The sequence below is a fragment of the Diadema antillarum genome, unplaced genomic scaffold (genome assembly GCF_040938485.1).
Source record: "Diadema antillarum isolate AM-2024a unplaced genomic scaffold, OU_Dant_1.0 seq00000220_RagTag, whole genome shotgun sequence".
NCBI lineage: Eukaryota > Metazoa > Echinodermata > Echinoidea > Diadematoida > Diadematidae > Diadema > Diadema antillarum.
Window position 1 is genome coordinate 719,898 of NW_027271274.1, and position 23,517 is coordinate 743,414.

Genomic DNA, 23,517 nt, shown 5'->3' on the forward strand with positions numbered 1-23,517 from the left:
TTTGTTATTTCTTTCACAATGAAATTTAATTAATAATTCCGAAAGTGCTACAGAAGTACAGAGAGGTTATGTAGAAGCACACTGTGGTATAGTAAAACCATATCGTCACGTCCAATCGGAGTACGGAGATCAACGGTTCGTGCTTTCAGCTGTAGACAGTAACAGTTTGCTGTGTCGCCGCAGAAAATGCGATTCGAGAAATGAAACCTTGTGAACACCCTTTTTTGAGGCTGTAAGTAGCTAGAAAAACGTTTATTATCAGATCTGTGAAAGATGTCTCGAGTCTACCACATGATTGATCAACTTCTGCCGGTGTCAGCTTCAGGAGAGGCACAAATCTTGGAACCGGCGCCACAAGTGATCGGACGATCTCACGCACGTCAACACCGTTTCCTCCTGCAGGTGGCTCAAGTAACCTGATAGTCCCAGGCGTAGATATATTCGTAGTCTCTACAACTCTCCTACAATGTAGTACATTGGTACTTTCGGTTCATTCATCGCTTTTGGCCCATACAGTCCGTTGGTATCATTACGAACGGCCGACAATAATGGCCCCGCTCTCTGACATCATGCAAGCTACGAATCGGGATTGGTTCGCTCCTGAAGGAATGTGGCACGACCGAAGCCACAATACGACAATAATTCCCCGACTTCACAAATCAGTGCACACGCACAATAAGGCAAGTCGGGTTGGTTTTAAGTAGGCCACAAACTCAACTGAAAAGGATTGTCGGAAAACGTCGTAAACAGATAACATCATAGCAATTTAACAGTGTACGCAGACAGCGCCATTGATATACATGGTAGTGCATGGATGAGCGATGAGTCTCATAACCTGTAAAATGAAGTCATTGTCCTCCTTCGTCTTATTCTGTCTCGTGTTCTTTGGTAGAATGTTCGCAATCGCACTCTTGAACTGCTTTCATTGAAGTTTTGAATCAATATTCATCTGTTCATGATGTCATAGTGCATATCAGGGCATGAATATAGGCATATCATGCATCTACAGGTTTCTTGTATTTCGCGCACACTATATTCACAAGTCCAATTCACCGGCTAGTAGCTTGATATAAGTAGGCTCCTAATACACGATATGCCTTGGTCCATTTTGTGCGACTTGCATGCGATATCAATGTTTCTATTACCATCATTCAAAGAGGGAAATGAAACTTGACACGATATTCAAGCAGCTTGCAAAGTGAACGATGTTTGCATCCATCGAAATTTGTTCTAAAATCGTTCCCTGTTCCCTGTGGAAAACTTAATATTTTATAGCAGAAGGATAGCCACCTCATCAACATGCACACAAACACGCCCATTCACAGAAACAGACGTATGTTTATAACACTATTCCCTATGAATATATAACTTCATCGGAATTAGTATTTGCTCATACACATCCACATATTCATGTTTATACATCACAACAATTAGGTGTACATATCATTGTATAAAACAAGATATGTTATGTTCATATCACAAGGGATTTTGATCAGTCTGATGAAAACAGTTCTCGAGATCAATGCCCTGTATAGCCTTGATTTAAAAAAAAAAATGTTAAGACACTCCTTGAATACTAGCGTGTTCTTATAGTCATCTTCTTTGATTTCGAACTTGAAATCTTTTCTGATATCAATCGGAAGTTCAGAAAACTTGAAATTATCTCCTGTAAAACATAATTAATTACTTAACACCTGTTTTGTTTCGTGTTTTTTTTTTCATGATGAAGATGAGACATCGCAGGAGAATTTTGTCCTTCCCTTTAAAGAGAATCGAGTTACTAGTATTCGCGGATGCATATCTAATCATCACTAGAATGCATTACTTCAAATACTTGTTTCTGACTCGCGAAATGTTCATATATATATATATATATATATATATATATGAATGAATGAATATGAATGAATGAATGAATGAATGAATGAATGAATTCAGTCTCCGTGTAAAACATAATAATGATAATAACAGTTGCTATTCGTATAGCGCACATGCAGGTCCACCTTTCGGTGCTCATGGCGCTTCAAAAAAAAAAATGAAAAAATAAAATAGGCCTACATGTACAATGACAACAGGGAAGAAAATAAATAACAAAACAAACACATACCAGATAAAAAATACTTTTTTTTTCTGAACATAAGTGAAGTACAACGAATGAATGTGAAAATGTGGACAGTGTATGGAATGCAGTGAAATTGGAATAGCTTGCAAGTTTGACCAGTATACATATACCACGACTTTTATAGTGGCGCTGTTCTAATCACGGTCCATAAAACACCTCTGTATAGTGTACGCTCATTATTTTAGATGGACGCCGTCATAACCCAGGACATCTCGTACAAGTCGACCCAAAGCACTGACAAAAAATAGTATTCGACCTCTCCGCTCCCCTCTAGACCCTTTTGCCACTACAGTATTTCTACAGAACTCAGTTTTTTGTTCTTTTTAAAACTGTTTTGTCAGTTTTTGTATTTTGAAACCTCGTAAATAAAGAATAAACCCACACAAAAGCAATGATTCTTTACAAATTTTCTAGATTAGATTGAGGTGTAATGTCGTGTGATACAAAATACCAACACAAAGTGTGGAAATGTGTCTCTATTACACTGATTGTGTTATCGTAATATTCATGCAGGTTAATGTTATTGCTAAAATTATATATATATATATATATATATATATATTAAAATTATATATATATATATATATATTGCATATTTCTTTCTTCCTTCAACTGCATCTTGCACTCTCACCTGCAACAGCACTGCACTCACCTGATCACCTTCCTCCAAGAGAGTTGTGTGGTTGAATAGTCATTTTATGAGGCCTCCATCCATTTCAAGCTTAATCGCTTACGATGGTGGTCTCCTGCAATCAATGATCTCTGTTATTTACTGAAAAATACTGTCTATCTTATTTTATGTTTCTGTGTGTCTACATTGCTCAATGCAATCACCTATGTGTGTCTATTTATGTACTGTTATCGATTTATTTCACTGCACTTGTTATTCTTTGTCTTTGTACTTTTTGAAGTTTGTATACAAATTGTATTTGATTGAATGCAGAAATAAAACAAACAAACAAACAATATGTGTGTGTGTGCATGTTTATATGTTTGAGTATACCTCTGTATGCATGTATGTCACTGCATATTTTACAATCTTGGATAGCTACTGAAATTAATTTTCTCTTTGCCTGCATGGAAAAATAAAGAGGAATGCGAAATTTAGACTTCGCCGCACGCACGCCTTGCCTCTTATTTAAACCCCAAAAAGCAATCTTTGGCGTACACGTTGTCACGCATTAGGCAGTTATAATGCACATAAAAAGGTTGTGTAAAGAAACGAGGAAAGGGAAGGAAGTTCGCGCATTAAAACCAGTTAAGTTAAAGGAATCATATAGTTTTGGTTGGGACCTAACTTCAGGTTTCTAACACTTTTTCGTGAGATTAAGAGAAACCTCTAATGAAGTGTGAAAGAGCATGTAATTCCAAGAGGATTCAACGTTTATTTGATAAAAATTGGTTTTGAAATGGCCGAGATATCCAAAACAGAGCGATCCTAATAAAAGGTGGAACCCATCTTTTATTACAATTGCTTTGTCATTGTTTGTTGTACTTTGTTTGTGGATGTCTCAGCCATCCCAAAACCGATTTTCATCAAATAAACTTATGAATTCCTCTTAGAATGGTATGCTCTGTACTCTTTCATAAGTGGTTTCTTGGTATCTCGCAAAAAGATAAAAGCCCAATCCTCATCTCCAACATACCATCACCATCAATATACCATCCGTTTAATCCTATACAGTCAGGAAATAAAGTTTCAATTCCAGACAATGATACAACTATATACGCTGTGTACACGCGCGGGCTCATAAACCTGAATGATATTTCACGCTATATAGAGCTAACACTGCCATATTTAAAAAAAAAAAAAAAAAAAAAAAAAAAAAAAAAAAAAAAAAAAAAAAAAAAATCATCAAACACGTTTCCAGAGGGCAAAACAGTAAAAAGAAAAAAAAAAAAACGAAAACGGAGGACCACGCACAATAATACATTGTATATCGCATTCCTTCATGCACACATTTCCAGCCACATTTCCAGTGCAAATTCAACTACAGTAAAAACGAAGCAGCGGAATAAATATTTGCAAGGCAAATATGAACGAGAAAATGCACTTTGTAAACACAAAATGTTCACAAGGTTACCAACGTCTCAAAATGTAAGTACAAAGAACACAGTTCATGTCTACCGTTGATGGACAGTCACACACCAGGCAACTTTTATTGTTTGCAAAAAAAAAAAAAAAAAAACATTCCGAGGGAATAAGCACGTTTCAGTATAACATACAAAGACGGGATAACAATTGTATATCCTTTCAAAAGGTGTTACCACACCGGTAGAATACTCGCAAAATACTACATGTATATCAACAGTACATAATATGCAAGGCACAATGCAAGAATATTTGCAAGACTATTGCCAAATCAGCCGGAGTGAAGGTTCACTTTACTGACGCACAACGACGATGTGAAATATGACAATAATTATGTGAGATTAATGTGCACTGGGCAGGCATCATATCTTTGTTACAGTGCATTTACAAAATGATGCGCCGGTTTGTTTGTTTTTTAATCTCACGTAGAGTGTATTTGCAACAATAACACCCCGTGCAGGAATACATCAGTGCACATCTGTGTAATGTAACAAAAATAGTAGCTGAGCCGTAATGATGACCGCGACGTGGTGTCAAAGTAACATATATTGCCTGTCTCTCGGTGCATAACACTTGGCATCCAAGCAGGAGTTGTATTTTCCTAAAGAGATATTTTCCCCAAGTACTCGGCGCCGAGGGAAAATATTGTCTCGACAGGAAAATATAACTCCCCAGAGACTGCAAATTGTTTTAAGGCAACATTTTTATATCTACACGGTCTACTTAATTACACATACAACTGTATATCGTTCTAGCCACAACGACAAGAAACTCAAGTCTGGAGTTATATTACCTGTAGGCATTATAACGAGCTCGATCCTCGCTGCACTAGTCACGTGATTGCATTATGACCAATCACTGATGAGTATCTATGCAGATCATTAATAGAAAAATATATATTAATGAACAGGGCCTGATCTGTACATACAGGCAGTTATTCAGTTAGTACAAAGTATGCAATAGCAGCCTCTACCGTCACTCGCTCACTCACCGTGAGTTACATAAACAATTGCTTGAAACATAAGGCCTCCAGGAGACCATGCAAAAACTTTTTTTTAAAGCAGCATTGTTGAAGTAAAATATTCTAATACATGCGTGCCTAATAAGTCACATACAATATGAATGATATACAATGTATTTCCTGAAATGCCATACATTATATTCATGTATGAAAAGTTTATGAATTGTTACTGAAAATTGCACACACTCTTCCTTGCCGTGAACACGAAATATTAATTGCATGGTGTACTAGCTGACAACAGTCTCATCAGCGTTTGTATTTTTTTTCTTGTTCTGATGCTCTTACCATTTTTTTTTTTGAAATATGGGTAAATATTATGAATATAACTTGGCAGTGCAAACTAACCATTGCATTCCCAATGCCAGTGACGGATGACAAGGATTTAATGAAACTGTCAAGAACATTAAAAAAAATTGCTATTTTTTTCGTCACAAATTTCTGACAAATTTCTTACACTAAAACAGAAATTGGATTATTCTCCCTTTGAGAAGACACACGGGTTAAGTTGAAGTAATTCTAGCATTTTAAATGCCCTATAGATCACATCGGGGGAAACCCAAATAAGAAATACATGTACATGGTACTTTTAGTAAAATAACATGGTTCATGACAGATTTGACAATATCACAAAAACATGCACTTTAATGTTTCACATTCTGTACTATCTCTGAAAGAATTTTAATTTCTGAAAAAAAAAACCTGCTGCTCCATTCAAAACCCTTACAGAAATCAATTTCTTTATCAAATTGTTTACTTAAATGTCAATCATTGCTTTTATGTAGTATATGTTTCTAAGATAAGAACGGACAGATTATGATAGAAACATTCAGAAAGCATTTAATGTAATTTCCGAAAGCTTCGCCTTTTCTGAATGGAAGTTGAGATGTGTCATGACAGTTGAAGGTTACAATAATAAAATGTTGAATAAAGTACATGAGCTGCATTTTGTATACGAGACTAGAATACAAACATCACAGCCATATGCTCCTGATGTGCACATTGTTTAAAATTCCTGACAATTTACACCTCCCCATATTTTCTACAAGCATACTTCAAAAAAGAAAAAGAAAAAAAAGAAGAAGCCATTTGTCACCTTACTATCTTGGTCCCTACATCCACTTCAAAATTCTGTTCAAGCAAGTAAGCAACCCAGGTTGTTGACTCTAAGGCTTTCAGCAAGACACTGTGAAAACTCTTGTTGAATTGACCTATGACATGCATATTATGTAACTTTTTTTCCACAACTGATTAGCAAAATCAGATTCTTTCTTATCAACAGAATGTCATAGAAAATAACAAATCTGGAAAGGAACCTGCTTCTTTGCCTAGAATATATGAATTTGTTAACATTTGACAAATTACATAATGTGTACACAAACGGACGTGACAGACATTAAAATAATTATGTATTTTGATATAAATGAAATCTGCACAGAGCAATATTTTGCAAATATGACTGTGTGTAATGTACATGGAATATTAAAAGAAATATAGGAAGACCCTTTGGCAAAATGGGAAAAAAATGTGATTCTTCAAGAAGCAAATCAAGGCACAGCCACACAACCATAGTTAAATTAGTATTTGAAATGATTGTTCCACTAACAGAAAGAAATATGTTATGCATTTGCATTTTTACACTTGGCATTCTCTGTTTGTTTGCATTGACTTATGGCTTTGTTCCATTTTGGTCCTGCATAAAGAAATAATAATAATAATAATGATAATGATAGCTAGTTTTTATACAGCGCTTTATAGACTATTATTACCCATGTCACTGGATACATCATTTCCTACCAGCACTGACAAGTTGCACTACATTATCTCAGCTTTCAAGAGATATGGACTTCAACATATCATTCACAGCTAGCATTTCATTTAGCTCCAAGCTAAAAGCTTCCGTATCTACACTCCACATTCTGAAAAATTTTAAGTTTTAGTGCACAGACTTGCAAAAACTTTGCCAACTGCAGAGCACTCTCTGAGATAACCAATTTGTTAGGGCAATAAAGTCTACAGCATTAAAAACGGAAATTCTTGAAGTACATATGTACATGTACCATGCTTTGTCAAAGCCTAATGGTGCATGTAACAATGCTGGACTCTACCCAGGTCAAATCTGTTCACTCCCAACTGATCATCCCATTTACTGACAATGAAAGACCAGGAAGTCCCAGAATGTGTGTTATTGTGTGTATGACTGATTGATTGATTGATTGATTGTGTGTGTGTGTGTGTGTGTGTGTGTGTGTGTGTGTCTGTGCAATATGTAATTACAAAAAAAAAAATAGAAAAAATCCTCAGAATGCAATGTGCTTTGTGTGATAAAATCTTAAAGGGACTGTACAGTACTGGTTGATGTGAAAATTCACCTTTTAACATTTTGGGAGATATTGAGAAACCACTCTATGAGATGTCAAAGACCATTCAATTCTAAGGGAAATTGAAGGTTTATGTGATGAAATGACTGAGATATCCTAAAACAAGGTGAAACTAGGAGATCCTAATAAAAGTTGTGGCCTGTCGCATTTTATTATTATCGCTTTTTTTTTATATCTCAGCCATTTGAAAACCAATTTTCATCAAATAAACGTTGAATCCTTCTTGAAATTACATGCTCTTTCATATTTCATAAAGGTTTCTCATTATCTCACCAAAAAATGTTATAAACCTGAATCCTCACCTCAACCAGTACTGTACAGTCCCTTTAAAGCTGAGGATCAGCCAGTTTTGCTGAATGTCAAGCTTAAAGCAAGGAAAATGTGAGTATACCCTGTTTAGAGAACCAGACCACAAGGAATATTCTCTTTGTTGTTGTTTTTTTATGGAAAACATCAATATTGAGTCTGTACTCAATATTCAAATCAATATTCATATCATCAGTGATAAAGAATATCTTACTCAGCACATTGCATTCACAAGAATGAAAAAAAAAAATCTTTTCTGGCAGTGAACCACAATCATCACAAAATGAAAATAATAATACACTGAATACTATGATCTCAATGCATCTTAAATAATACAGTTAATTCTGAAGACATAGACACAGTAACACCACTCCCATGTGTGTTTGGGATTAAGGTTCTCAGTAATAACTGTGATATCAAAATCACATGCATGTACTGTCAGTTGCTCATGTAGCCGAGCTAATGAATGAGGTACAATGAAAATATGGTGGCTTATACAACATTTAACTGCAAACATTCACAGGAATATATTATGTTTTCAAGTGAGGTTAAGACATATTAAGTAGATCATGAAAATACTGATTGATACAGGCATTCTCCTGTAAGCTTAAGTAGAAGATATGTAGATTGCTATTGCAAGGTGAGCTTGGGCTATTTGATTTTATGGGAATGCAATATAGTCCACAATATTTTTGTACCGATACACTCTGTAATGATGCATGCAAACAAAACAATGTACACTAGTCATTATTTGAGTCACTCATCACTCCCAAAGGGGAATTCCAAACCATTTAGAAGTTAGTCTGAAAACTAAGTAAAAGTAGAGTTTTACAAGCACGACTGTGAAAATTTGATTGTACTTGGATTGCCAGTAACAAATTTGTAGAATTTTAAAGATTCTGTAATTTCTTTAAAACAGTTCTCAAACAGATGATTGATATGAGTGCACTAACAATGCCATCACTTCCTAATTTTCCACTGACTGTGAATTTAAAAAAAAAAATGATGAGAATTCAATTCTTCTGCTATGAAAGTGCACAACACAATGTTATTCCCAGCTGAATATCTTCAAAATAATGATCAGTCAGGTAAACAAGCATTTAAGACTGTGGCACTTGTGTTTGAAAAAAGAAACTTGAAATTTCATGATTTTATGTCCACACGATATGGCAAGTTGTGAGGCCATGACATCATCAACTCACTATTGCATATTCATATTGACTGTTCACAAACTGTTTTGTGAATATTAGCAAAACTTCTCAAGTACATAACTTCCCTAATGTCTATCTAATTTTCATTGAATTTTCACTGTTGTGCTTGTAAAAACTGTACTCTTTCTGTTCAGACGAACTTCAAACTGTAGTGTCTCAAATTTTCCTTTGAGGAACAACAGAGTCATATGTGAGAATGTTGAAAAAGAGAAAGCTGTAGTCAACATCACTCAACCTTTCTCTTGATGTTTCAAAAAGACAATACTCTGGGCAGCCGTAAACAAAAAAAACTCAAGTAGAAAAATAAAGACATCTTCTTATTCATGGTATCGCCTAGAACTACAATGTACTTCTTAACTTGCGCAGAAAAATACAGGTATTTGAAATAAATGTACTGAATTGAGATACACGGGAGAAATTCATTTTAATCTTGATTGTCTATCATATGGAAAATGAAAAAAAAAAATGAGTTGATCAGAAATTGATATGGAAGAAAGTGAGATGCTCCCTTTGGCAAGTAGGGAGGCTAACCATATCTTAAATGTGTGACACATGCTTTATTGGTTATGGTTGCAAATTTATAAATTAGCTTTGTACATGTACTAACCTGGAGAGCAAGTCATGGATCCGTGCTTCTCAGTGTTTTTCAACAAGAGGCCAACTTTGGCTCCTACAAAAAACTTTTTAGGCCCAGTTAGATTGAATACAAATCTTTTCTATTTTATTTTTGGTCATTATTGCGGCCCATGGAGTGAGAAGCATGGTCATAAATGATTCCCACTGTAATACATGGGCTTATGGGTCAAAGCCTGTAAAACTCCCAGGAAACAAAAACAAAGCAAAACAAAACAAACCCAAAGAAACCTAATCATTTACTTCATCACACTATGACCTCACATAGTTTCCTAATATTCTCCTTCAGGACTGTTTATTGCTCTGGGATAAATTCTTAGTCTGGTGATTCAAATTTGTTAGCTCCATTCACTTGTTGCACAAAATTTGTGTGTGTCACCAGATGTAAAGATCCAAAAATCCAAATTAAGTTTGAAATAATATCAAATCAAAATACTGGTGAGTGTTGTTTTTATCCCCCACTTGTCTCAGGGAACACCTCCCTTGAGCATCATGACAAGTATGTGGACACATACTCTAAAGGGGGAAGGGGGAATCATTCAAGAACCAAATCTCATCTGGAATGAAGTTGGAGCATGCATTTGTGGATTTAAAAAAATAAACAACTGACAATCTCACTCACTTTACAAAAACAAACTTATTAGCTACTGTGGCTGTGTCTTTGGAGAACATGTTTCCTGTTAAGTTCAGTAATATTGTTTATTCAGGGCTGACAGGAAAATCATATTTCTCTAAAACACAGGAATTTTCATTTTCTTTAATAATCCTTTCAAAGAGATTTCAGGCAAAAAGGTGTGGATTGATACTTGGTTAAAAATACTAAAGAGGGGCATTACCCTGTAATCTTACACTCTATAGAAATCTGTGATATCTTACAAAATATCTTAAATACGGAAAGCTTTGAGAACCCTTGAACAGTTATGAAAGGCATCATCACACACACTGATCCCTCTACTCCCCAACCTTGAAACATTATTATTCCCATAAACTTAATCCTTTGCTATTTCCATATGCGCCATCTATGCTCTAAATCCGGGAGGCAACTTAATGTGAAACCACAAACCCTGACATATATCTTCTCGATCCATGACCCCATATATATGGCCTCCTGATCTAACATACAATATTTCAATTGTCGCACGGTAAGGGTGTACATCATAACTCATCTTGAGACTTTGACTTCTTGGAAGTTTTGCTGAATACCCAGAAAGAAGATGGCTTCCCGGCGGCGTCTCGCTCTCGCTTGGCGAAAGCGGAGAAAGTCGAGATGCAATTACAGATGTAGTGGTCAGACTTGGCCAATATTGCAAGGTCCATGTGTGGATTAGCTGGCTTGTTCTGTATTACTTTGACCTGAAATATTTCAGAAAAACAAAGGAGAAAAAGAAAATACATGTATTACATCTGCAGAGAAATTAATGTCCTTGAGAAGTGGATAATATATTATTAATTAACACCATGAAGGACAAGTTGTGTAGAGATCGCTATTAAATATTTGCAATTCTATTTTCTTGAGATACATGTGAGATCACAAGACAACAATTCTCAAAGACTAATAATACAAATGATGCTACCACTATGGTCAAACCATCATACCAGACAGTCTCATGGCTGACAGAACCACCCCCCCCCCCCATTAATTATAAATCTGAAAAGACCATTCCATTTTCTTTGCTCATTTTTCCACTGATAAATTATATTCATTTCTGGTCAGTTTTCTTCTCTTTGCATTTGTTACATATAAAGGAATTTATTAGTGGAAAAATGAGCAAAGAAAATGGGATACAAAGGAGTTGGTAATTTTTTTTTCAGAAAAAAGGTATTTTCTATACATCATTGAGAGGAGATGGCGCAACAATGGAAAGCTGCAGACAGACAGAAAGTTGTTCTGTGATCAGAGAGACCGAGTAAACTACCTTGTGTCCAGAGCCAAACGCATCTATCACACCAGACTCATCAAAAACTGCGGAGATGATCATAAGAAGCTTTTCAACGTCGCCAATCGACTTTTGAACCGCAAACAGTCATCTCCATTGCCTAAACATGTCGATGGCTGTGCCATGGCTCAAACTTTTAGTCAGTTTTTTCATTCGAAAATTGAAAAAATCCGAGATAATTTCAATTGTAATGTTGTACTATCTGAATCTGAACCTGTTACCTCTTCCACACTGGAAACCTTCCAACATACAACTACTGATGAAATACTTCTCCTTCTTCGTAAATTGCCTCCTAAATCCTGTCCATTGGATCCGGTTCCAACCATTCTCTTAAAGGACTGCGCACCCACGTTTGCCCCGATTATTTCTCAAATTGTTAACCTCAGTATCGAGCAAGCTACCGTACCCTTATCTTTAAAGAAAGGTCTGATCCGTCCTTTGCTGAAAAAACCTTCATTGGATAAGGAATCATTGACAAGTTATCGTCCTGTATGCAATCTTTCATTTTTGTTCAAGATTTTAGAGAGAGTTGTGTTCTCGAGACTCTCAGACTATATGATGGAACATGGTCTATTCGATCCTTTACAGTCGGCTTATCGCCCTCACCATAGTGTGGAGACCCTTTTGATAAATGTTTCTAGTTATATTTTACGGGAAATGGATTCCGGATCCGTCACAGCAATGGTTTTGTTGGATCTGTCTTCGGCCTTCGACACTGTAGATCACAGAATTCTTGTCAATACACTTAGAAGTTTGGGTATCCAGGGACAAGCTCTCGAATGGTTTAAATCATACCTATCACACCATTCACAGTCTGTTCTTTTGAATGGTGTCACATCGTCTTCAAAGCCATTAGGCTGTGGTGTACCTCAAGGCTCTGTTGGCGGGCCCACCCTTTTTTCTATCTATTTGATCGGTCTGCGGAAAATATTTCAAAGGCATTCTGTTCGGTATCATCTATATGCAGACGACATACAAGTTTTTGTATCTTTTCCACCACATCAAATCCAAGCATCTCATGCACTGCGCTGTCTAGAAAATTGCATCATTGATATTGATGCTTGGATGAGGTCTAACTCATTGTCTCTAAACCACAGCAAGTGTGAATTTATCCTTTTTGGTTCTAAATCTCACTTGAATAAGTTGGATATTAATTGTATTTCGATTGTAGGTAATGATATTCCTCTGTCAAAGTCATGTCGCAATCTGGGTGTTATGTTTGACTCTCACATGGCTATGTCCGATCAAATCACCAACATTTCTAAATCAGTCCGTTATCAATTGCGCAATATTGGTTTTATTCGCAAGTATTTGACTCGCTCTGCCACGGAAAAACTTGTTCATGCACTTATTTCTTCACGCCTTGATTTCGGTAATGGTTTGTTTTTCAATCTACCAAACTCGCAAATTGCCCAATTACAAAAGCTACAAAATGCCGCTGCACGTATTGTTTCTTTGTCAAGTAAACGCAGTCATATCACACCTATCCTGAAGAGTCTTCATTGGTTGCCTGTACAGGAGCGTATTCGGTTTAAGATACTTCTTTTGGTTTATCATGTTATTGAGGGAACAGCTCCTGATTACAATGTTTGTTTGTTTCGTCAATACCAACCTTCACGAACTCTCCGATCCTCAACTTCAGGTCTCTTACATATTCCGTTTTCTAGGAAATCTTGGGGGGAACGAGCTTTCGCTCACGCTGGACCAACACTGTGGAATTCACTTCCTCGTGAGCTGAAAGACTCGAGCTCTATAACATCTTTCAGGAGTAATTTAAAATCCTATCTGTTTAGCAGTGCATTTTGAAGACCAGTGTCTTTTGAAGACAGACTTTCATGTCTTTTTTTCTGCTTCTTCATCCTTCTTCTATTACTGTGATGTACTTGTATTTTCAATCTGTTTGCTTTGATGTACAATTGTAAAGCGCCTTGAGCATTTAATCAAAGTGGAGAACGGCGCTATAGAAATTGTATGTATTATTATTATTATTATCAATTCAAACGTCCTAGTAGAAAAAGACATGACGACAAGGAATATGAGGGCAAACACCAAGCACACACCAAGAAGACTACACTGAAACTATGCGACTTTTCTAGGAGACCCTTGGGGACCAGCATCACCTTTTTAGGCAGGGCTGCCTGCAGCTCCTTTATATTTGGGTCAACGTCGGATGCCACAAACACCGCCGTGGCCTTCACCTTCTTCACCGCATCCTTGATCTGCTTGATGACCACTTTCCTCGGAGGCATGCAGAGGTCGTCAGTGACCTTGCCGTGTTCGTTGTTGGGGCCGAGGCACTGGGGCGAGGCAAACATTTGCCGCGAGCTTGAAGCGTGCTTACATGCATTGACCTGTATGGTGTATTAAAGTGATGATGTACATTTATTGTAGAGTATTTTGGCAGGGTGGGCATTCTGTTATATTTCATATAATGTGATACACAAGCGCTAAACGTGAAATGAACTTCTGCTCTTACTGGTAATGTGATGACAGTCAGCCTTATTAATAGCAAGGAAAATTTCACATTTAAAATGCAATATGATTATATAGCTTTTTGTGACAGTATACTAATAAAGACACTGAAGCATGTACAATACAACTCTTTTCAAGAATATGAAGTGTTAAAATTAGAACTTTATCATTCCCTTTGGAAGATTATGTTTGGCTATCAATTTGTAAGTACAATACGCTGTAGGTAGTACTAAATTAGAATGCGGTGTCTGGCCGACATGTGAACAATCTTTATTAGGCATGGCACAAAATTAAAGTATCGCTTTTGACTCTCCTGTGCAAGCAACCGAGGTGATGGTCAGTTTGAATCTTTCAATCACAGAAATTAATGACATTGCATCATTCGGTTGTAACACAGCTAAAGACCAAATTCTGACTCCAGTGTGAACGAGCAGTGAAAGAAGGCCAGCTCTTACCCAGTCTGAACCAATCCTCATGTGGATGCCGACAAAAGGGCCAGTAGAAAGATGCTCCCGGATGAAGGCATCCACCTTCTCCTCCACCTGGTCTGACCAGTGCAGGAAGCGGTGAAGAGGGCGGTTCGCCTCGGTGACCGGGAAAGAGGCAGGAGCCCCAGACATGGCCAGTACGGGGTACTCCGACACTGGGAATCTTGCGAGAGATGAAGTACAAATGTAGAACCATTTCTGTGCCGGGAACTTCAGACAGTGTGTACAATGCTATGGGCTTTTCTATGCCAATCGGCACTTGAAACAAACAAAGGGTTAATGACAGAGTGATGCAATTACTTGAGAATCCTGGTGAAGCTTTGTCATTACATTACACAATGACATTTTGGGCTTTGTAACTGGTTGAATAAGGGGTCATGTTGCTCTTATAAATAAATTATATACTGGGCATCTTTGTTTACCTGACTTAGAGCCCGTCTCAGAACTTTAAGGAGATGTAACAGTACTTGGTTGCAAATTTTTTTTTCTCCAAATGCTAACTATTACCAAAGCAATTGGAAAGGAAGTGATTCCAATCATGGGTTTCATGAAAGCAGCTACTTTTCTCAGAGACTAGGTAGGGGCTTTTTTGATATCTCACAACAATTATGAAGGCATCAAATATCAAATATTCTTTACATTTGATTAAAATAAATAAAGAATCACACCAACTTCAAGTTGCAGGTGAAAAGTATGTTTTACACATCATCACAAACTTATAACAACAAGAGTATCATTATTTAAGATGTGTAGTGATAATGCTAAGGAAGACAAGACAACTGTCTATGCCAACATATTAACTTTGCTATCTGTGTTAAGTTTGGAAACAAAATGAAGTAGAAGAAAATTTGAAAAAAAGTAGCAAAGAATTGTTTTACAAAAAATTGTATGATGAAAAAACATATTACACTAAAATCATATGTTGAGTACACTGCCAATTCACGTCCTCAGCAGACTATCTTCTTCCATGTCGCCTGAAAAGTTCATATTTCAATTAAATATCACAGATTATGAACTTTGCAAAACCTCTCGGTACCAAAGAAGCATTAAGCATTAATCCCCAGCACATAAGTCAATTAAGCTCTTACTTTTATGAAAAGCCTGGCCAATTTGGTATGGAGGGCCATACTTTATGCTTCTTTCTCTAAACAACCGATGTGATAATACTGTAAATAACAGTGGTATTGCCAGATAACAATGCAGCAATCTTACTGCACTAATTTGATGATGACAGTAATATTCATAAAACTATTATTACCTGAACATTGATTGCTACTATTACTACTGATAATGATAATAATACCCATTTTTTAGACTTGGGTAAAGAGGGATGTTTGTGGGTAAAATGTTGTGTCCCAGGATTAGTGCACTGGGCAGGATATGAACATTCGGTTTAAAGATATAGAACCTTGTTTTGTAAAGATTTTGGTACCGCCATATGTGGGGCACTGAGTGTGACACCTTACCTCTTTTCCCATGCTGCTCGTACTGCCAGTAAATGTGTGTTGTATGAGAGAGGTCCAAACTCCTCATAGTTGTCAAAGTCGACGTTTATGTTGTCCCAAAAGGGACCAAAAGGATTGCCCTCCTTCATCTTACAGTCTTTACCATCACGGTATCTGTAGCAAAAGCCTGGAAGTGGGCATCAAATGAATAAAAATTAAAAATGAATAAATGAAAAAGATAAACAGTGACAAAATATAGTAGGGCCTTATGGGACTTGTCTTTAAAGTGAAATACAGCAAGAACTGGACTGTAGACAAGCAAAAATAAAAAGCACCTGCAAAAACGAATGAGAATCAGTAAGGAGAGCTGCACTTGCAGTAAAATGGAAAATAGATTGAGACAGAGTCCGACTTGAACCATTACAACATGCTTCAATTATTTAATCACTGGTATGGACAGTTCAAGGTGTGGGATGCTGCATGCAATTCCTGACACTTTACATAGTTTTCCCTTGGGGTTGAAAAGATATTTTGAATCAAAGTTCCACAGGTTGATAAGTGGATGACCAGTGTAAATCAAAACTTATATCTAAATGCCAATATCATGGCAATTCATGTATCGGTAATCTTACTAGTGATGTGACGTACATCACGTTCCCTCTCACCTGTTCGCTTCCCTTTGGGCCATAGCGTTGGTGCCAGCTCCTTCATGAATGTCTCCATGGTGATGACCCGATGGTACTCCCTGAGGGGCTCCACTTTGAAGTAGTCATCAAATGGGATTTGAACCTACGGATCACCACAACACAAGTAGTGAAGCCTAAGGCCATCTATATTGGGGGGGGGGGTCCACAGGCTGTTCAGGACAACTTTAATTCACACATTTGTTTGTGTAAATATGTCATATTAGTCACAATGTGAAGGAAATGAACATTCATGCAATGCATCCATGGCTTGTATCCTCGGCTCAAAGTGATATGAACTAATGTCAACTTTGCTTTACTAGCACTATAGGTTCTCATCTAGGAGGATTCCCTCATATCAGTGTTGAGATATGTTGCATTGGGTACAGAATAGTTGGGTTGATGATCATTGTTACATCAGCTTGGTGTAAATTGTGATCCGTGCCACAGTCCAAGAGCATCTGTTTACAACTGCCACTTTGCACATTGAGAAAACTAGCCAAATATATTAGAATCTAATGCCATGTCTGACATCAAATCTTCCTATAAAAGAGGTCGATACTTCATTGTATCTTGAAGGGCGTTACATGACATGCTCACATGAAAAACAATCCAAGTTAATTATGTAAAAAGAAACAAACAGAAAATGCATGAAGTGGTCAATTACTTACTGAGCCTCTGATGTGACCAGGGTATTCCACCCACGGTGGCAAAATCAAGGTTCTGTCTAGGCCATGGGCAAATGAGAGAGCTCCGAGAAAATGGTCCGCCTGATTCCCAAAACGACCTGGCAAAGAAAATCAAGCAGCAAGAAAAATCAATGAAGAGATCAACATTGTTTGGTAACTGAACATCACATAAGTTACAGCTAATCCAGTTGAAGACTGCACATAATGTACACAAGAATGGAAAGTACTTAAGTTCAAACTCAATTATCATTGAATCTTTTTTTTTTTGGGGGGGGGAGGGGGTTAAGTAAAGATATAGTTAAGAATTCCACAGCTAAAATATATTTACAAACTATTCTGCTACACATGGGAATGGTTTACAGATATTTTTTTTTCACGACCCTCAATTAAATAATGCTCTGCTATTCCATCACATATAACTAAAACTTGGCTCCAACGAAGACGAACTGTCAATCGCAGCATTGTGTATTATTATATCTGCTGTAAAGTCTAAACTATAGGCCTGTGCCCCGTTGCCACATAAAAGTTACTATTGTGGTAACTTTGCCATCTAATGGTAACTACCATGGTAACAATACTCAACAGCCAATCAAAATCAAGAATTCCATGCTAGTTACCATTGGATGGCAAAGTTACCACAATAGTAGCTTTTATGCAACGGGGCCCAGATGGGGTTGGTCAAAAGTTGTAGATGGGGTTGGCCAAAAGTTGTAGATGAAACACACAGTTTTTAAAAATATTCAAATAATTTTCAATGTGTTGTTAATGTAAAAAGATGTGAAAAAGTTCCTACCATAAAAAACATTTGGTGAAATGGTAAGTAGAACATTTTAAAGAGATTAATGTGGTGACACTTCATGGGCCTTTTTGGTGATGTATGAATCATTGATATATTATCATTCCTAGGACAGCAAGATTTGCTTCTTTCCTCTAAAATATTATATTGGAGCTTTTAATGCACATGTGGCGAAAATTCTTACGAAGTGGCTAGCTTCCTAAGCAGTGGGCGTGCATACCTTAATAAAGACCCCCAAATCCTGTTCTTACTTCTTACTGGCCTATTACTTACCCATACATGGGCAATATGTTACATAACCATTTGGGTCACTTTTGTCCACTGTGTTTGAGGCTTGACAGTAGGCTAGCAGTGATGATGCAAGCAGGAGTACAAATCCCTTCACACAATTCTCAGCCATCGCTATGATGTGATACCACCTGTTCCAAGTCAAAAGAACACACAAGGCCACTACACAGTCATTAAATGAAGAGTTTTAATGAAAAAAAAACAACTAAAAAACTGATGTATCTATCTTCATCACCTTGAGATATTTGAGACTGAAGCTGCTAAAAAAGAAAATAACTAAAACATATGTGATTTAACTTAAATTAATAGGTCTACTGTATTTCTTGTTATGTATTGTGAGGAAATATATTTTCCTCTATCTGATATGATCCTACTTGGAAAAAAAAAATGGAAATTATTTTTTTTTTCATTCAAACTGTTCACATACTCCAGTTTGTATAGAACTTTAGAACTTTATGTTTGAATTACTTTGATGTAAACTGAAATTTTCAACAATGTTCGTGCAGTCCCAACCAAATCATGAAAACATGAAAATATGCAACAATATTTTTAGAATGGACATTGCACATTTCCTAGATGCAGTACCTAGTCTGTGTCTTCTTTTTCTGTTGTTAGTGTTGACAAAACAGGATACACAGATGACAACAACTAAAATAAGGACCGGACCTTTAAGGTCTTTCTAAAAATGCATCTTGTGGATACCATTTATATCAAAACACATTCTGACATCAATGTTCGTGTTCCTACTCGCTAGAGATCTATTCTCTGAACGTTAACAAAACTGATTGATTGTGTAATAGTGTCTATTGACTAGACACTAGACAGTAATAAATAGGTAAATCTGTAGTGTTAGATGGATTTTTCCCCTAGCACTGCAGTAATGTCGTTTAGTACCACAATTATTCGATTATTTGGGTACTTATCTCTGCAACTACTTGAACCTCTTGACGGCTAAATGCACATTAGACCTCCCCGGATGTGACTTGAATTATCAGATCAGCTGAGCTTAGTAAGTTGAGTAGGGGCCTACTCACTCACAGTCACAAAATGTAATAGACCTATTGTGTGTGGTCACTATAATGGGTGATAAAGAAGTAACATAGAATCTGGTGCGTCGGACTAAGGCGGGATTGCTGCTACGTGTATTCCACGGTAAATGATTTCTTCCTCTCGGGTAAGATAATAAATAACCACTTCGCAAGGTACAATTTCAAGCTACATCATTGAATGTGAAACGCTGAAGAAGAAGAGAATGGGAGGTACATGGAGCTAGCTAAAAGGAGGAGTCGAAGAAGCGTACCTGGTTACTGGCAGATTTGGCAGTGTTCTGTAGGACTAGGAGTGCCAAGGTCAGCACACACGTGATGAAGGAACGAGACGAGCGAAGGTACGGCGCCAGCGCAGTGCAGCTAGCTAGCTCGGATCTCTTGTTGACGTAGAGCAAGCGGCCAGCAGCCCGGAGCTTTGGCTGCTGCAGCTGCTACCATACCTAGATCGCCAGTGCAGTGCAGTGTCGAACTTCACGTCAGGCTGGCTGTTCTCATAGGCATAGCGTCCGTGCACAGGAAGAGGCTGGGGGAGACAAGGTTTTAGAGCGAAAAGCTATCGGAGTAGGTACATGTACGTTATTTCTCGCCGTGATCATTTAGAGCGCAGTTCAAGGAATGTTTGAACGTAGATGATGATTCGTTTACTTCGCCTCGCCGCCGCATTGTTCACCCACAGTTCCACGTACAGTAACCACCGGATGACCACGGCCACGGTGCGCATCATTATAGGAGGACGTGGATGGATGAAATGAGGACCGACCATTGTTATTTCCTGTCGACGTGACATACGTGTCTTCCAAAGAGGTAGATCTACCTGGCGAGAGCTGCTCAACCACTCCTTTTTCTTCATCTGTGATTTCCACATAGACTAACCATTCGTCTACGAAAATTACATTAGGCTTTTGCATCACCAAGTAGAATCTAGAAATCGGCGCCGTGGAATTTACACAGATATGCCCTTTGGCTTTAGAAGTGATTGAAGCAGGACCTGGCTATCTCTGAAGGAAGAACTTGACAAGTAGAGAAGGATAAGTGTATTCAGGTAATGTATCATTCATAAATTAATAAAGTGAGATACCATGCCACTTTATCTTAATTTTTGTTTCAAGTTCAAGATTAACACAACACTAAATTTATAGAACTAGAAGGTTGCAGTGGCGGATCGGGGGGGGGGGGGGGGGGGGGGCCACCGGGGGCACACCCCCTTTATTTTTTTGATAAAACAAGAAATAAAAAGAAAAAATAAAATGGGCCCCCTTCAGTTTAATTTTGTAAAGGTGCCTCCCCTTTACGGAATTCCTGGATCCGCCCCTGGTTGTGTATATCAATGAATGTGATGTACTTGGAGCCTTCCAGTAAGTTGACCCTCTAGACTGGCAAGTTTGTGGCAATTATGCATGAATATTGCGTGTGGTTGGTCTGTGGTGTATGGAATATACCATAGGCCTACCAGGTAGACCCTACCCTTTGACTTTCCTGAAACAAGTTATGGTGGAAGACGTATATCAGTGTTACTTTACTTTTCTGCAATGATGGTGTAGGCCAGAGCCTGTTCATCAATCAGGATTGATTCTAATTGTTCTCTCCAGCTCTCCCAATGAAAGTGGCTGAATTGGTAATGGTAGTATGTAGGCCTATACTTCATCTGTATGATGGTATTGTGGATGCAGTTAATTTAAGTAATCCAGATCAGCTAAAATGTGAGTGAAATCAGGAAATGTACATTGTATATATGTGTAATCCTCGAGATTCATGCAGTTTCGACTTTGCTTGGTAGAAGTCCTCAATAATGCTGCTAAAATGCAAGGATACTAATGGTAACTGGTATAGGCATCATAAGATAACTGATCCATTTCAAATTTAAAGAAAATCATGTTTTAAATAGTCATGTGCATTGTCACAGTGATAAACATTTCTGTGGATAATTTCAAGCTAACAAACCGTCTTTTCTCAACTTTGTTGGATCTTATTGCTCTAGAATGTGATGTATCCACTTGATATCGCCAGTTTCATCACAATCAAGTTTCATATCATCATTTTCCTCTGAATGCAGGTACCCAGCATGCAAAGTAACTAGACTAGGCATTGCACAACACTTCCTACTGTGTTGGACAAGGACCCAGGGGCCTAGCGTTCCAGACAAATTGAGTCCCAAAGATGCTCCGGTACAGGCTGCTCACTTTCGATGTGAACAATACACTGATTCAGGTCCGGAACACGGCTGGGGACCACTATCGCAGGGTTGCCAAGATGTTCGGGGTGGAGGCCAAGGTGCCTGACCTGAACCGTGGCTTTCGTGTGGCCTACAAGGAACAGGTGGCTGTTCACCCAAACTTTGGGGCCACAACGGGCCTCACTCCCGAGCAGTGGTGGACCGACGTTATATCCCGCACATTTCTCACGGCCGGCTACGCTCTGAGGGAAGGCATCCTCGCCAAGATATCCTCCAAGCTGTACCAGGACTTCAGCACTAGTCAGACATGGGAGACATTCCCTGAGGTGAAAGAGATGCTGACGTTTCTGAACAGGAACGGAGTCGCGCTAGGAGTTCTGTCAAACAATGACGAAAGGTTGATGAGCGTGCTGCAGTCCTTGGACCTAGCTCCACACTTTGCATTCATTCTCTCATCATCGGAAATGAAATGCGAGAAGCCTGATGCTGCATTTTTTCGTCTAGCCCTGGACAGGCTTGCTATTGATCCAGCATTGTGTGCCCACATTGGTGACAATGTTGAATTGGACTACTTTGGGGCCAAAGCGGTTGGAATGGATGCCTACTTGGTGGATCGCAAAGGTTCCACCGAGGAGAATTGGCCTGATATCAGTAAGGACCACATACTGTCTGATATTTCTGATTTGGAGACAAAGATTTTCAAGATGCCTTCTGTTTGATTTTGTAGTCCATGGTACTCTTCTTACAACCCTTTTTGTTGTTTTTATTACTGGTATATGAAAATATGAACTTGGGGGGAAAAGAGCAACGTTTGGATGCTTTTTTCGTTTCGAATATTGAATTTGCCTTTTGTGAAGAGTATTATTTCATGATGTTCCTCTCTTTTTTATCAAGGTAATACAAGCTGCAAATTCAAGAGAAGTTAATTCAAACAAAATGAATTATTAAATGCTGCCCTGTCATTTATAGACTCCAAAGTTTGACAGAACAATGATATGCCAGGTACAAAGAGTTAAAGTCTTCTCTTTTATCAAAATGTTTTAGTGACTTATGAATTGCATCAAGTACTTGATGATCATGCTGAGCTGAGTAAACAGTGCTGAATGAAATCTGTCAATCTATGCCTTGTTTGCAATGGATATGCCTGTATTTCCATTAATCAATTAACAATTAAATGCGGGCACATTGATGTGGATGTCAATCAAACTTAGTACTTTGACCCATCAGATCCTGGGGTAATTTTGCTGCAATAATTATCAACTTGTCTCCTTAAACTGGTTGCTCTGTACTTTGCTGCATATCTTATTTTGGAGAAAGACTACACTTGTAGATTGGAGTGTTTTGACTCATTAAATGCACCAAAAGCAGTAAAGAGAACCAAATGTTTGCCATTCTGGGAGAGGAATATTAACTCTAATCTTCTAAAATGTATAACCAATTTGAGATCAGTCATGAGGTTAACCCATGTAGGACGGACTGATTTTGCTACAACACACATTTCCCATAGACAGCTGCCCGAGTATACTCGGGACTCATCCTCAACGGGTTAAGATATCATTACCTACAGAACCTATCCACAGAAATGTGGTTTCTTGGAATAGATGAGTCAAATAAAGGATTGGTAGCTTCATGTATGATGATTTTCCATTTATATGCAAATTTTACTTTCTTGATTAGTTTTGATATTACTCTTTACTAATATTCAGTTTTCCATGAAAACATTTAGAATCGGTC

The 23,517-nt window shown here is 37.8% G+C and overlaps 2 protein-coding genes across 2 annotated transcripts; one reads left to right on the top strand and one right to left on the bottom strand.

Annotated features, from left to right (window-relative positions):
• Positions 1–10,918: 10,918 nt before the first annotated feature.
• Positions 10,919–20,331, bottom strand: LOC139729151 (GDP-fucose protein O-fucosyltransferase 1-like). Its single transcript, XM_071640080.1, has 8 exons — positions 20,285–20,331; positions 18,547–18,692; positions 17,460–17,575; positions 16,771–16,894; positions 16,127–16,292; positions 14,628–14,823; positions 13,821–14,051; positions 10,919–11,116 (listed from the first exon to the last, which is right to left on the bottom strand). The coding sequence occupies exons 1-8, from the start codon at positions 20,329–20,331 to the stop codon at positions 10,919–10,921; spliced, it is 1,224 nt and encodes a 407-aa protein (XP_071496181.1).
• Positions 20,332–21,711: 1,380 nt separating this feature from the next.
• LOC139729143 (haloacid dehalogenase-like hydrolase domain-containing protein 3) lies at positions 21,712–22,718 on the top strand. The gene has a single exon (XM_071640072.1). The coding sequence runs from the start codon at positions 21,768–21,770 to the stop codon at positions 22,500–22,502; it is 735 nt and encodes a 244-aa protein (XP_071496173.1). The 5' UTR covers positions 21,712–21,767; the 3' UTR covers positions 22,503–22,718.
• The last annotated feature ends 799 nt before the right edge of the window (positions 22,719–23,517 follow it).

Excerpts from the sequence above, each read along its gene's own strand:
- LOC139729151 (XM_071640080.1), bottom strand. The coding sequence starts at position 20,331 with ATGCGCACCGTGGCCGTGGTCATCCGGTGGTTACTGTACGTGGAACT. Across the intron at positions 16,293-16,770 it reads GCCCAAAGGGAAGCGAACAG|GCTTTTGCTACAGATACCGT; the intron begins GTGAGAGGGAAC and ends GCCCACTTCCAG. Across the intron at positions 14,052-14,627 it reads TGAGGATTGGTTCAGACTGG|GTCAATGCATGTAAGCACGC; the intron begins GTAAGAGCTGGC and ends TACACCATACAG.
- LOC139729143 (XM_071640072.1), top strand. The coding sequence starts at position 21,768 with ATGCTCCGGTACAGGCTGCTCACTTTCGATGTGAACAATACACTGATT.